Source organism: Falco naumanni, chromosome 4, assembly GCF_017639655.2.
Source record: "Falco naumanni isolate bFalNau1 chromosome 4, bFalNau1.pat, whole genome shotgun sequence".
In the NCBI taxonomy this organism is placed as follows: Eukaryota; Metazoa; Chordata; class Aves; order Falconiformes; family Falconidae; genus Falco; species Falco naumanni.
The window spans coordinates 74,874,651-74,889,500 of record NC_054057.1 but is presented as its reverse complement, the minus strand read 5'-3'; the positions used below and the strand labels follow the sequence as shown (position 1 = coordinate 74,889,500).

Sequence of the window (14,850 nt, the reverse complement as noted above, 5' to 3'; positions counted from 1 at the left end):
TGTTCCCCTGGGCTGTAGTTAATCATCCTTACTATTAAAAATGTGAGCTTGGATACTGTAGCAATAAACCATTTTAAAATGACCAAGCGAGGTAAGAAGGTGCGCTTAGACCTACCTCTGCGACCTGCTGGCTGATGTTTGTTGGTTTACAAATATATATGCCCAGGTTTAGTATACCCAGGCCTGAAGATCCAGGCTTTCTGCTGAGGTTGGCAGGAGCCACAAGTATCTGGACCTCGATCAATAGCTCTCAGTACCAGGATGAATTGTGTTTGTAGAGGTCAGACAAAGCATCTCAGTTTTGTGCTAAAGACAAGGGATGTTCCCTAGTGAAATTTATATATCAAAGCTTTTCTTTCTCATCAGATTGCAGAGCTGCAAATACATAGCGTTCAGGCAGATATACAGCCTGATGCTCTTGAATTTGGTGAGACAAGAGTATGGATTTGGTAGAACTGAGGCTTTCAAGTGGGCACTGAACTTCACTCTCCATTTGGTCACATTAAAATGCCAATCCACCCCCTGTTTTTCTCCTGTTCTAAAATTTCATGCTATTTATTAAATGGATTTTATTTTGGATCAAGTGGCTGTCAGTTGCCCACTTGACTTTTTTGATCATTTTTTTTGCCAAAACCAACATCCCGCTGAATCCAGTAATTGCTGTGGAGCCAGTGCCTGTGTTTTCAGAGCAGTGGGTTTTATTATGAAATTGAACATGCTAAACCACACTTACATCTAATTCTGAAGCATATCAATAAACGATGTCCTTTGTGCTCATTATCTTCACCACAGTAACTTCTTATTTTACAGTTGGATACATTTACTTGAATATTTATGCAAACTAACAAATCTGTAATGAAATCACTGGTAAGTTATTAAATCGTGCTGGTCCTTCAAGCGTTGCAAATTACCAAAAATTAAATCATTTAAATACAGCATTATCGGTCCAGGTATCTGCTCTGGCTTTTGCTGGAAACAGTAGGTGTGCTTTGGAACAAACAATGCGTGTTCTGAGAGCAGTGTTTTTCAGTTGTAACCAGGATGTACATTTTGTGGCCCAACTGCTTTAAATGAAACTAATTTAGTTGACTGAAACCCACCTTTATGAAATGGAAATGTTGAACCATAAGGCAAGCAGAGTCTGAAATACCAGTGTATTCTCTGTCAGGTAGTCTGAGACTTTGCCAGTATTCTCCGTGCGGTAGAGTAAATCACAGCAGGGGGAAAATGGGCCAGAGTTTATAGAGTTGTTCTGCTGATTACCTTTTCATAGTAAAAATACAGGAGCTTGTTAAAATACCAGCCTTAAGCTCCAGTAAGCTGCCGGTGTTGGCCTAAATTTGGGCACATGGATTGCTGAGTAGCAGTTTGTTGCAAAAAGTCAAATAATCTTCATGTAAACCCATGCAAATCTCATAAGCCAGGTCCATTAAAATGTGTTCTGTACTCTGTGTACTAGTACGTGGGAATTTGTAGTAATATGCTTTATTTTTTTCGTTGCTTTATGCTGATACTAAGCACAGAAGACAAACCCTGAAAGGGAGGAAATGCTGCTGAAAAAATGTATATATTATATATAAAAAAAGAACAAACCCCCCACAAAATAAGTATGAGGGCATTTAGTGGTAGCAGCGAGAGCCACTGCAGATGAGATAGTCTTGTTCTTTAACATACAGAGCACAAACCTGGATCATTTATTTAGGCTCCACGTGGCTCTTTCCAAGGAGTTCTCCTGGGCAAAGGCTGAACAAAACCTCACTTTCCTGAAAACCAGATGAACAGAGACAATATTCGGGTCACACAGCAGTGAGCGATTCCTTTGCTTGCCAAAGAAGAAAGTGCAACACAAATAGAAATTGTGGCTAAGATTGCTGGAGCCAGGTAATCTTGCCAGGGTATCAAATACATCCTTTGCCATTATATTTTGTCATTAACTTAATATTGCAATGAAAAAGTTGATGGAGAAATGTCTAATATTTGTATATTGTCTGATAATCAAATATTGCAAAGATATGTCAGCTCATTACTAATCATAATTAAAGCAGTTATTTCCGTTTTCAGCTCAGACATGTGTAATTAAATGTACCTGGGAAAGAATTGCCTATTTTCTCTAAGTAATGAGCAGCCATTGTGGCTGTGCTGGGTGCTGACCTCGTTGCGGGGACCTGCTGGCTTTGTCACAGCCCTGCGAACTCCTGCAGGGCGGCCACCACGCAGCGTCAGCTCTGATCTGGAAGATCGGCTGGTGTAGGGGGGCTCATCTCTCCTCGAGCGAGAAGAGGTCACGGGGTGACAGGAGCTGAGGATCTGGCTCACGGATTGAATGTTGGAAGAGGGAAGTAAATAGTCGCCAGCGGGCAGTAGGTGGGAAGCAGAGCTTGGTCTCAGTGAGCCAAGGAGGCTGGCATGCAAGCGGGCTCCATGACCAAGGAGACAGGGATAGAAGGATCGTGGGGCAGAAGAACACTTGAGCAGAGCAGAGCCTGCTCCAAACTTTCCACCCGCTGTTCTACTTCAGAATAGGCTCAAAGGAGAATCAGTTTGGTTGATCATGGATGTCACCCTCAAGGCAGGACTTGTACAGCTGGCACAGAGAACAGCCTGCCCTTTTCTTTGCAGGCACTTTTAAGTATCTGAAGAGTTTTGTCATCCTTTCAAACATCGGAAGGACCTATCTAAGTCCTTCAGGTTTGTTCAGATTTGGTGACTGGGGAACTGGGAGTAAGGGACTAAACAGGCTTTAGTTTGGATAGAAAGAAGAAAACAAAGGCAGATTATGAAAATACTTGAAGTTCCTGCATGTTGGGAAGCTTTCCTGTCTCTCCAGGTGTCTTGCGTTTGCCTGTAACTGCTTTTGTTTGTCTGGGAGTGTCTCACTGTGCTCTTCTAACAGCTACGATTAAATGAAAGGCAAACAGTCTAAGGGGACAGTTTTTTATATTGTTTATGTCAGGGCAAAAGACTAGGAGATATATTAAATACGACCACACTTTCCAAATGCTTTTAAAAGATTCTCTTTAAATCAGTTGCTGAAATAGCACCTTCTGACTGTACACACGCTCCGTGCCCAGAGAGTGTATTTAGAACAGCACCTTTACAGTACAGCCTGAGGGTTGTCCCAAGACAATTGTTTATATTGTTTGCTTCTTTGGCACTTGCGTGTAGAAGGATGCCTTAATTAGGATGTGGGTGTTACCTGTTTCCCTGTGCTCATCAGTAGAGCCAATGCTCTGTCTGAGGCTGCATTTTTAATTAATCTTGGACTTCACAAAGGTAGAGACTGCTAGCGTCTCTTGTGCCAGCTGCTATTCGGAGTTGTGGGTTGGTTTCAGTGATATTTATCCACTGTTTTTGTTTTAACCAGATAATGATGATTCCGATGTAGAGATTCAAGAGGATGAAGGATCTGACAGTGAAGTGGAAGACAGGCAAATCATGAAGCAGCGCACCACCATGCAAACACTACTGCAAGGTATCTTAACCTTTCCTCGGTTGCCTGTATTCAGAAGGATGTGCTGGAATTATCTGAGTAACCTTAAATGTAAGAAGACCCAGCTGTCATTCAAGGATATTGGCTCTGCTGAGTTCTCATGAGCTGTAAGAGGACAGTGTCTTGTGGAGAAAGCAGTACTTTGAGGGGGAGCAAATTAAGGATTATACTGAAAAAAGCAGAATGTGCTTTGGTATTGCCTTACAGATTCTTCAAGTAGCTTTATACAAAGCTGTGGAGAAGTAATACCATTTCTCCTTGCAAAGCATTTATTTCCCTTTAGCTGCTGATGCTCATTCTAGTAGAGCCTTCCTCAAAAGGAGACTTTGAGCAAGTCTATAAAGCCACCCGCACTGACACAGTCGTGGGTGTGCACACCTGAGTTATTTCTTTCAGGGAAGGACATCTGGCTTCTGCCACTGTTTTTGTGGAGCGGGACTGCAGCTTCTGGCTGCTGATTCCACTAGAGCCCTGGTCAGAAGCAACTCAGAGACGTTACTGTCTGAGGGTCTGTGTTTCGCTTAGGTGGAAAAAGAAACCTTCTGCTTAGTCCGTAGTCAAGCAAAATGACAACAAAATCAGATTAGTTCTTCTTGGTGTTCTTGTTAGCAGTGAGTGGTTCTGACCATCAGCAAAAGCCTCTCTGGGATCTGGATGAAGTGCCTGTGCGGGTAATTTCATGTGCTGCTACTTCTGTTGGAACCTGTTACTTAGCTAAACCGCAAATATGTGTTTTTTCTGAGTTGAATTCTGCTCTCCCCCCTGACTGATACCAAAGCAAGAATCTGAAGTTCTCAAGTCAATATAATTCAAGCATTTTTATCCCCAGTTCCTCTGTTTTTCATAAAACTTCAAAATCCTTGATAAGTGCTAGAAATGCTAATATTCCCTAAGGGTTTTATTCCCTAAGGGTTTTACATTGCCATTTCTCAAGGAAAGGTTTGGACAGAGTTTTTAGAGCTTTGGAAATGACTGTGTAACTGTCTGTGATGGTTCATCGCAGAGGGCATCATAACCTAACGATGTGGGTACAGGCTGCAGTCAGAGTTAGCTCTTAATACCAGTTTTAGGAGTGAAAAGCTTTATTATAGAAATTGTAGATTTTGTTGCAAGTAGAATTTTTTCTAGGAAGAGCTTTGTTATCATTAATTACACTTCCTGGAGATTCAGCATTAGCTTGTCAGACTGAAGCAAGCAGTTCAAATCCCTGAGATGTTTTCTCTGCTGTGTGTAGGTCTCTTCCAGTTTTTAGTAAACTACCTCTGGCAGATAATTATCCTCTGACTTCTACATCCTCTGAGTGTGCTGTTTGCTAACCACACAGCTGCCATCCCAATCTTCACTCTCCTTATCTCTGTGTAAGTCAGAAGTGTCCCTTAGCATTCTCTGCTTTTTTTGCCTCTCACCTGCCATGAACTACTGAAGGAGCTCCAGGTATGTTAAACGGCCCCTGAGGTCCAGAGGGACTGAGGTTGTGTTCCCCATCCTAACTCACAGCGCTGCAGTCCTACAGTGCTCTGCTGGCAGAAGTGGATACAAACATTGTTAAGACTCTTAAGGGAAGGATTGTGGCTCACATTTCTGCTTTGCTGAGGTTATTCATCATCATTTGGGGCAAGTTGCCCGGTTGCTCTAGCTGTAGCTACACTGTGAGATTAATAACAGGCTCTCTGTCCGTACCGCTGGTTCAAAAAGTCTATACTTTTTGTTTAGGAAAACTTGAGTTTTCTAACGCTAACAACTCTGCTGCTGGTGTTAGAGTGAGCTCGCTCAGCCCTGCCCATTCTTATCCATCCAGAACATAGGAGCAAAAGCTTGGACTGTATCAAGACACACCAGTCAGGTCAAAGCTTGCCTTTGGGAGCTCCAGCCTGATCCAGAGCGCATGCTTCTGTGACAAGCAGGCTCAGATCTGCACCTCTCCGTCTGGGTAAAGGGGCCCCTTTGGTCCAGGTCCCTCACCGACAGGTGGTATGTTTGACTGCCTGACCCTCATCAGCTGAAGTTCCGGAGATATGTCAAGGTCTGAGATAAACGTCAGGTGCATCAGCTTCTTTAGAAAACCAGGCCTGAACATTCGCTGGCTATTTGTCATTAAACACACCAAGAATCTGTACATGTTCTTCGGCACAGGTAGTTTGCATTTAAAATGCACTTAATAAATAAGGCAGCATAACAAGAACATTATTGTATTAATTACTGATTTTTTCCTTGACTTAAATCAAGATATTTCAATCACTCTCTTTTGAAGCTTTGTGTCGTCTTACATGGTGGTGCTTCTAAGCCATGTTTGCTCTCAGACTAAGAAGAAATGGTCCACAGTGGTCAATTCCTGTAGCTGCTGTGATTCAGTTTTACATCTCTAATTTCCAGGTTATTAGTATTGTAAGATAAGACTTCCCCCTCTGTCTGTAATAGGTGGGCAGGTATTCCAGTGTGTTTTGCCATTATAAAGGCAAGGTTCTCAGGGAGAGATAATCTCTCTTATTAGGCCACTTGGTATAATTGAGAAAAATCAACACACTTTCACCCTCAAGAGTCCTTTCATCAGGTTTGTCTAGATGCAGCAAAATTCAAACTAAATGCAGCTTTGACAATATTGCTGCTCCTGTTTTTATTCTTTTAGCCAATTAAAAAACTTGAAGGTATCGGTTTTAGTCTCCCATGGAGCAGAAAAGAGTGTTAGCTGGGGGAGACATGCCAGGCTGCTAGCTGTTGTGGTACAGAGAGAAAATCAAACGCTTATTCTCCAGGTACAAAGAGGAGTAGGCAGTAGCAGGTTAAGAAGGAAGCTGTCACGCACTGTGGAGCTTTTGTCTCCTCTGAGCTCAATGTTTCTGCTTCAACAAGACAGCAAACCCGGCTTTAGGAAGCTGGGAAGGCTTCTGTTCGAGGAGGGAGCGGGCGTGAGAGTGAAAATAAATGGCTGGGAGGACAGGCGCCAAGCTGACAGATGCTGGCTTACTGGGTTTGTGAAACTACAACCTGTTTTGTCATCACAATGCCATGATTACAGGCAAGTCTCCTCCTTGTTGGGGCTTATTATCATAAATCCATGTGTCTCTAATCATTTGCTTTTGTAACTTAGAGAATTGATTTATCGTCTATAACTTTTAATTTTAATATTGTCAACGTGAATAAAGATTCACATGCGCTGTTAAACTGTCTGGCAATAGGTAAGTGAGGCTGTTATGCAAATAAAATAGATGCCTGGACTTCCCTGAGGTTAAACCATGAGTTAGTGATGCTAGAGAATAAGGCTCTTGTTTTGTCAGAGAGCCAAAGAAAAAGCAATTCTTGCAATGTTGAAGGTCTTAACAATCTGCCCTTTGCCTGAAACAGGCCATAAACCCGTAGTTTGCAGCAGAATGGCTGTTCACGTGCAGATGAGGTGGGGATCAGGACGAGGAGAGCAAAGCCTTGCCCTAGGAACACAGAAGCTGCTGTGTCGGGTCAGGTGCAAGGTCTGTCTCCAGCACTGGCTGAAAGAAAATGCCTGGGGAAAAGTGTGGGAACTTCCTTCACATTCCCTCCTGCTCTCAAACCATTTCAACCCCCATCAGGATTTCCTGAGCTGGATGTGGTTTCCACGGCTTTAGTCTAACCCTCAGTAGATTTATTTTTTTCCCTAAGAACCTGTCCAGTCTCCCCATGAATTAAAGTGGATTTTTTTCATCCATGCTGTCAAAAGTGGCAGATTTTGAAGTGATGTTATTACATGTGTATATCCGTCTTCCCAGTCTCATGCATTTTAGCATCGTGAGGGTGTCTTCACTTCCCAGTGGTGGCGCTGGCTGATAGGATTGGCCATGGCAGACTGGCACCCACCGTGCCTGTGACAAGGTAGGCAGTGGAAATGCAACTGAATGAAGCAGAAGTGATCCACACTTGCAGAACTGTGGAACTGTGCTTATCTGCAGTAAATCACCCTCTATTCCACACTGCCAGGATCTTTCAGCTCCTGTAAACCAATTATCTGAATGCTTTAGCTGTTATGGGGTTTTTTTATCATGTTGGTGTTAAGGGGTGGTTTTACGCTGTTTGGAGCACAGAGACCATTTCACTGCTGAGACAGTAACTACTTCAGCCACGTTTTGTTTTTGTTGTAAGAAGACAGCTTTATAAAACTCTGAATGTTTTTCAGCAAACAATCACTCCAAAGTCAAACAGTGAGAGAGCAGCGCTCTCAGAGCCTTTTGCCTTTGCAGAACTGACCCAGAGGATCAATGTGGTAATGACGTGCTGGCAGCCAGGTAGCGAGCCTACTTGCTACTGAATAGATAACGTTTTTGCACTGTTTAACATAGCAAGAACAAACGTGTCTCTGGATGCAGCAGATGACAATAAAGGGCTGGTTAAGAAAGCAGAGTGTACCTCGTTGGAGGAAATGGGACCAAGTACGCAACAGTCAAACCAGAGATGAGTCTGGGGGCAGAGAGAGTGTGGTCCCGTGTCTCGGTGGACACGGGCTGGCTTGCCAGCACCAGCTGTTCCCATGCTGTAGCCAGGCCTGTGGGGATCCCCACTCCTGTACAGATGCATCTCACAGAGGCAGCGGCGCGGAGCAGCACACACCCAGAGCATGCTGATGATGCTGTGGTGGCAGACAGTGTTTTGAGATGATGATATTTAGCCTCCCTGTCTTGTTTCCTTCTTAAACTTGAGCTTGTGATTAATAAGTAGGAGCCAGCTAGCAAGACAGTAGGAAAGGGCCAGAGGTACCATGCGTGCTGGGGGAAAGGCTGCGGAGGCTGAATTAGCCCTTGGGTTTTTGTAGTCCTGTAGGGAGAATGGGAGTTTTGACTTAGTAGCAAGAAATCTTCTCAGGTGAGCTTACATGGTCCTGTTTCCAAATCCCTCTGTACAGCACGCAAGCTAAAAAGTAGAAAAGTCCTGTTCTCAGTGGAAATAGTCAGATTCCACTTGTGGCAATTCTCTTCCCTGCTTGTGGCCGCTTTCAGATTTCTGCTGCTGAATTTCTAGAATGTTTTCCTTCCCTCTAACCTCCCCAGGTGTGTAGAAACTGCAGGTGTGTCATCAGTATGCAGGGGAGTGGAGGGATTAAACTAGGAATGAGCAACAGCTGTCTGCTCCTTGTTGGATGTCTTGTTCACATTGAGTTCCTGCGGCTGTCACCTGCTTAATTTTTAAAAACACATGTTAAATAATTAGTCTATTTCTTCCCTCCACTGTGGTTCCTAAAGGAAATGACATCTCTGAGTCCAAGACCAAGAAATGTATGCAAGTGCATTTATGTTTGCAAAAACAAGATGGTAACAAAATTAGCAGGCTTTCTGAAAATGCTGCATTCTCCTCTGTTGTGGAAATGCGTCTTGATAAGAAAAACACACTGAAGCCCACTGCAGTTGTCTAGGCATCATTCAAATGCAGTGCAATCCCATCTCTGATCTCTCAGCTTCATCCGCAGGGACAGCTGCCTTTTACTGGCACGCAGCTTAGTGCAGGATGTGTTCCCAGGCCATTCCCCGCAGTCAGTCTGTTCAGAAACCCTTGAGAAATGGAGAGCAGGGTTGTCCCACTGCTGCAATCCGAGTACCTGGAGCTTGTGGTTTTGGGGAAGAAAAAAACCCCAAAAACCCCAGAAGAAAATGTCTTGTTCAGAGTAATGCCAGGCTTGATAACTCAAGTGCCATTAGGGAGGATTTGCCAAGGGTGTGGAGAAACTGTCAGCATCCTCCTGATGTCCCAGCAGTTCCAGCATGGCAAGGCCTGATTCTCAAAAATGCCAGGAATCTGCAGCTCACATACTCAATGGGGCTTGCAGGTGCTCTGTATCTCGTGCTTTCAGAGGCCAAAATAGATTTTGATGTCTGCACAGAAGGGCGAGGGCGAGCTATCGACCTGATGTGGCGTCAGGTGGGCAGCGGTGAGTCAGATACCAACAGCAGCCTTGCCACAGGCTCTGCTGGGTGCCAAATTCTTCTTACCTTTCCTGTCTGTGTGGGGTTTGTGATTATTGTTTGTAACCCCGGAGCTCCTCTGAAAATCCCGATCTGATTTCTTGGCAGATAACAAGAAGTACAGAGCAACAGAAACAAAAATCTCTTCTAACCTGGCCAGGCTGCTCCCTTCTTGATGGTTCTTCCTGAACCCTGGGGTTTGCAGGCTTCTTGTTGCATGTGTTTGCCTTGATTCAAAGCCTGTCAAAGTGAGGAGGTGAGTGGGTCTGGATGTCACAGGCACCGTGGTGGTGGCAGCGAGAGAAGGCTGAGGCATAAGGCCTGGGTCTGGCAGAAAGGTGTTTGGCTGTGAATTAGCAGGACTCAATTCTCCAGCTGTTTGATGTGTGAAGTCAAGGGGGAAAATTTCATAAATGCATCTGCTCTCAGAGCACCTCAGAGGACTCTATCAAACTGATGTTGCTCTCCATGAGCTTTTAAAAATAAATTCCTTCCCTGTGAACTTCACCAAGTGCAGTTTTACTGTGACTGGGGCTCTGTACATGTGGCGTACAGTGGGTCCTTGTGACTGTGCTCCTGGAGCGAATATACTTTTCTAGTAAAGCAAATTAAGTCCTAATTGTAAACTTTATAAAAGCATTTTGTAGAGTCAGATTAGTCTCTTCTTCCTTGCCTCTGTAAGTCAAGCAGGAGGGAAAAACAGTCAACACTGTGTTTGAGCCACTGGATCTGGCTAACAGGACTCAAAGGAAATTAACCTGGGAGGGAGAAAGCTAACACAGCTGCTCTTCTCATTTTCATGAATTTCTGTGTGGATCTCTGCAGATTCCTGTCCCTCAGATAAGAGTCTGCAAAGTCTTTAGTCTCCTGATACAGCGGCTGCTGGACAATATTACCAGGCTGATGGAGCTGGGAAAAGGGGGGTAATCAAGTGTGTTTGGAAGTACCAAAACAAGGGCTGCAATTGGAATTCAGAGAAATTAATGTCTTAACTGGAAATAGAGCTTCCTCCCACCATCTCGGCATCTGCTCCCAACAGAACTGTCTTTGGCTGTATGTTTTGTGTCAGCAAAGTTAGGTGCTCCTGGGGAAGAGGAGATATTTCTGTATGCTTCCAGCCTGGATTATGGCCAGTGCCACACTGGACCAGTGGAGAAGGAGGAGAGATTGTAGGCCTGAAATAGTGGGATACATGTCACTCACTTCCAAGTGAATTTCCTTTTTGTGGAGGAGCAAGAAATAAATAGAAGTGTGCCCGCCCTGGGCAGCTGCTGTAGTGTGCTTCATTAATCATTGTACTTTAGCAATGCCTAGAAACTGCTGAGATCAGGGCCTTGTGCTAGGGGCTACACTCACACTTCCGAACACAGTGCCCAGCAGGCACACGGATCAGGAAGATCAGGCAAAAGATTTATCCCAATTTTCTGCGTGTAGAGGTGGTGCAGAGGGAAGGGAGGTGTCTTATCTGAGCTCATGCTGTGAATGTGCATTAAGAGTTGGAGACTGAATGCAGATCTCTAAACTGGGAGCGAAATGTTTCAGCTGCAAATCTCCCTTCCCCTCATGGGCGGGTTGCCCTAACTCTCAGGTTGAGTGTCGCTTCTTGCTGTCAGGCATAGGGTTAACATATACCCACTGCTGGGTAAGAACATGTAAATAATTCTAGTCCTGTGGATCTATTGTGGGCAGCTGCATGGGGTAGTACAATGGCAAGCATCACGCGCGGAGGAGAAACGGCAAATGCTCACAGGCTTAAAATCATGGATGCCCATTCGCTTCTGATTTTTGATGGCTTAGTGGCTATAAACCATGGTGGTGCGCAGAGATTAGATTTGAATCCAAAGGTGCAGTGAATTGCAGTCTGTTCGTTACTAACATTTTACCTAATTATCACTTTGTACAGCCTGTCCCAGCTGAATTCACATTATCCGTACGTAAACATAACAAGCTCTCACCTGCTCGGAAGCTGCATGAGCCTCTGTGGCCAGAGTGGTGCAGCACTAATGCTGCAGCAAGCTGAGCCCAGCTAAATTGAACCCAGAAAAAGTCAGGTGACAAACAGCTCCCATACCTGCCAGCTCTCCCTGTCCTGTGCAGGCGACTCCTCTGTTTCCTGCCTCCCCCGGTACACATGGAAATGCACCATGGCATCTGCCACTCCTTGCTCCCACACACGGAAACTTTGGGGGGTTATGATCTGAAAGCTAAAATAACACTCCCGCCTTTGTCACGGAAGCTTTTCAACCAAGGTGGAAAATCTGCTCTCTCTCCTTTTCAGTCTACAGCTCAGTGCACAAACTCCAGCCTCTCTGCATCCTGGGGTATCTCCTGCAAGTGTCCCAGGATTGGGCTGCAGGACCTAATCCTGCTGGTCCCACAGTCTCTAGTTCAGAGGTGCTGCTGGCTTCAGCAATGTAGGGATCAAAGTCTGGGCAGTCCCTGATTCTTGTCTTCCTCCAAATGTGAGAAGTTAGATGCCCATGAGATGTCCTTACTGTTTCCATTGATGGACGAGCAGCACCCAGCACCCTGTAGGCCTTCTGTCAGCATTCTCTAAGCCCTTCCCTTGGCGTTTTTGAACTGTCCTGTTTCATCAGCTCTCCTTACATAATATCTTAATTCTCTTATATTCAGGATCTCTCTCAGCTTTGTCTTACCAGTCAATTTTAGGAGCTCCCTGCTGCTTTCTCCCTTTGAGGTAATAATTCCCTATCTAACGCTTCATGCTGAGCCTCTACACGGCAAAATTGCAGTTGAACTCTTGGAGCCATCTGTAGGCTGGGCAAAAACGTGGTTCTGTTGGCACCTAACAAGGTCAGTTATAATCATCTCCAAATTGAGTGTTTAGTGTAGTGTCAATTAGAGCAAAAGTCTCTGAAGAGAGCTTGAAGAGAGATCTGTCCAGAAATCTTATTATGATTCCATCTCCACTGCCTGTGTTATCAGCAACCTGATGGTTAGAGGACACCTAACCTTTTTATTTAAAGACAAGAGATCCTTTAAATTACCTGCCTTGGCGCAACAAGGGGTTTTGGTGACTTCTGGACAATTAGCCAGCTTTTTGCTACAACTAATCCAAATCAATCTGCAAAGGGGTCGACAGGGACCTGTATTGTTTTGTACTTTGGGGGGTACAAAAGAGCTTTGACAGCATATATTTTGAAGTTGCTTTGTTTTCATGGTAAAAAAGAAGTAAAATAGATTTTGTCTAGATTGGAAAAATCCATATTTGGCATAGAGAAAATTAGTCATGACAGGAGATAAACGGGTGGTGAAGTGTGATGATCACAGCAGGACTGTTAAACAGGCATCTGGTTAGTGCTGAGTGACTTCTGGTGGCTCCGGGAAGCAGGGCTGAGTCACCCAGTCAGCCCACACGCAGAATTTCCCCAGTCACAACTCCGCAGTACCCACTCCCAGCACCTTCTGGGCAGCCTTCCCAGCAAAGCAGACCGTGCTAGCACCTTCCTTGTTTCATATGGCCGCTACGTAGCCAAAAGTAACAAAGCAAGGCACAAGTGCGTTCTCCCTTTGCAGTGAACTCCCTGCAGCCCTGAGATCCCCACCTCCTTCCTGAGACTTACACATCCAACTCTCAACAGAAGTTCTTGAGGTTTGCCTTGGCACTGCCTAGGATTCCTGGGAGATGCCAGTCCCTACTGGGGTACCAGAAAGGATCTGGGCATAGGGAGCTCTCTAAAGGATGGGAGGCTCACCACGTGGAAGAGATGGGCTTTTGTTCTCTGTGTACCAAAGCAGAGGAAGGAATATGCCAGCTCACAGAATTGTTGAGGTTGGAAGGGACCTCTCGAGATCATCTAGTCCAACCCCTCTGCTCAAACACGAGTTTTGTCCAGGACCATATCCAGATGGGTTTTGAATATCTCCATGGATGGAGACTCCACAATTTCTCTTGGCAACATTGTTGCAGTGATTGACTACCCTCGCGGTAAGAAAAAAAAAGTGGTTTCTTGTGCTTGGGTAGAATTTCCCATTTCTTAATGTGTCTGTTGCCTCTTATCCTGTCAGAACTGTCATAGCGGCACAAGGTCGCTGTGGAAATGCCATCCTGACTGGAATGACTGTCAGCCTTACCCTCCTCTACCTTCTCCTGAGCTCTAGGTCTTAACAGGGGCAACCTTGCGTGCATTGGGATCTCATCCTCTCACTGCCGTTTGACTAGTCCTCTAAAATGTAAACTCTGAACTTTATTATTTGTTCTCCTTCGGTGTTAACCATAAGACAGGCTTTATGACAGTTCTCTTTGCTCTTGCAGGAAGAGCTGGCGCACGGATCGTGGGAACAATGCAAGGTGGAGACACGGAGGAAGATGTAAGTAACCATCCTGTGTGCCTGTAGAGCTTCTCTGACAGTGCTTGAGAGTGACAGTCCTCCGCTCTGTGAGAGAAACACCTTTTTACCTGCTGAACCTTCATGCCCCAGGCCTGCTTTTCCCTTCCTTCTCCTCCAGCTGCCTGCTCTCTCATCTGCCTAGATGCATATTTTCCTATTTTTCTTTTGCTCTTGGGAATCTCTGTGCACCGCCCTGCACTTCAGCCTCAGCCTGCAGTGTGTAACTGGTGGCACATGGGCTGCAGGGAAGCTGTGTTGTGAAGCTGTTGGGGCAGACTGTTGGGAAGAGGGGATCAGTGCAGTGTAGCAGCAGTTAGATGTGTGGATATAAATCCCTTATGTTGCTTTAAAAACACACTCCTCAGAGCCCTCCCAATGGCCTGCACTGACAGCACCGGTCCTTCAGTCCTCCAGGTGATGGGATGGGGATGAGAGCGGAACTGTGAGCTGTGCCCCTTGGGATCCCTGCTTTGCAGATAAAGCTGCTCCGTAGCGACTGGCTTTGCACCTGGTTTGCACCTGGATGAGCCGTGTCCGAGCAGGTACACACGGTTCGTACAGCAGGCACTTGTTCTGACCGCTGTGCTCAGCCTTCAGTACATGTGGGCAGTTTGTCTGTGTGTCTGGGCACTCCTAAGTGCTACATCTGTACTAGGAAGCTGCAACCAGCTGCAGTATGGTCGGCATCCATACAGTAAGCTCTCCCCACCACCCCAAAAAGGCGCCTGGCATCACAGCTGCCAGCCAGGAGCAGGGAACATGAGTTCCCCACGTGGTGCTGGAATATTGTTTTGCAGAGTGCTAGTTGGCACAGGCCAAAACTGTACTAGGAAATAGTGCAAACACTTAAAAACTGCCAGGACTGTGAATTTGTGTGTGAACCTGTGCTGTCTGTTGATCCCCTAGCGTAGCTGCAGCCTTCCTGTCTGGCTGAGGAGGATGGTCTCTGCAGCCAGCAAGAAGCCCTGTGCTGCTGGGGGATTGTCTGCCCTTCAGTACTGCCCTGCCCTTCGCTGCCTTCATGGCACAGAAGTTAAGCCTCTCTGAAACAAACAATTTGCTTTTCAGAAATCCCTTCACCCGAGG

The 14,850-nt window shown here is 45.5% G+C and overlaps 1 protein-coding gene across 5 annotated transcripts in view; it reads left to right on the top strand.

Moving 5' to 3' along the window:
- The window catches only part of CLUAP1 (clusterin associated protein 1), a 68,616-nt gene that overhangs the window by 51,794 nt on the left and 1,972 nt on the right, over positions 1–14,850 (top strand). For all 5 annotated transcript variants that reach the window (XM_040592614.1, XM_040592613.1, XM_040592612.1 and 2 more), the window contains 2 exons: positions 3,365–3,472; positions 13,688–13,743. In XM_040592614.1, the coding sequence (XP_040448548.1) occupies positions 3,365–3,472; positions 13,688–13,743 (164 nt within the window). The remainder of the gene's footprint in view (positions 1–3,364; positions 3,473–13,687; positions 13,744–14,850) is intronic.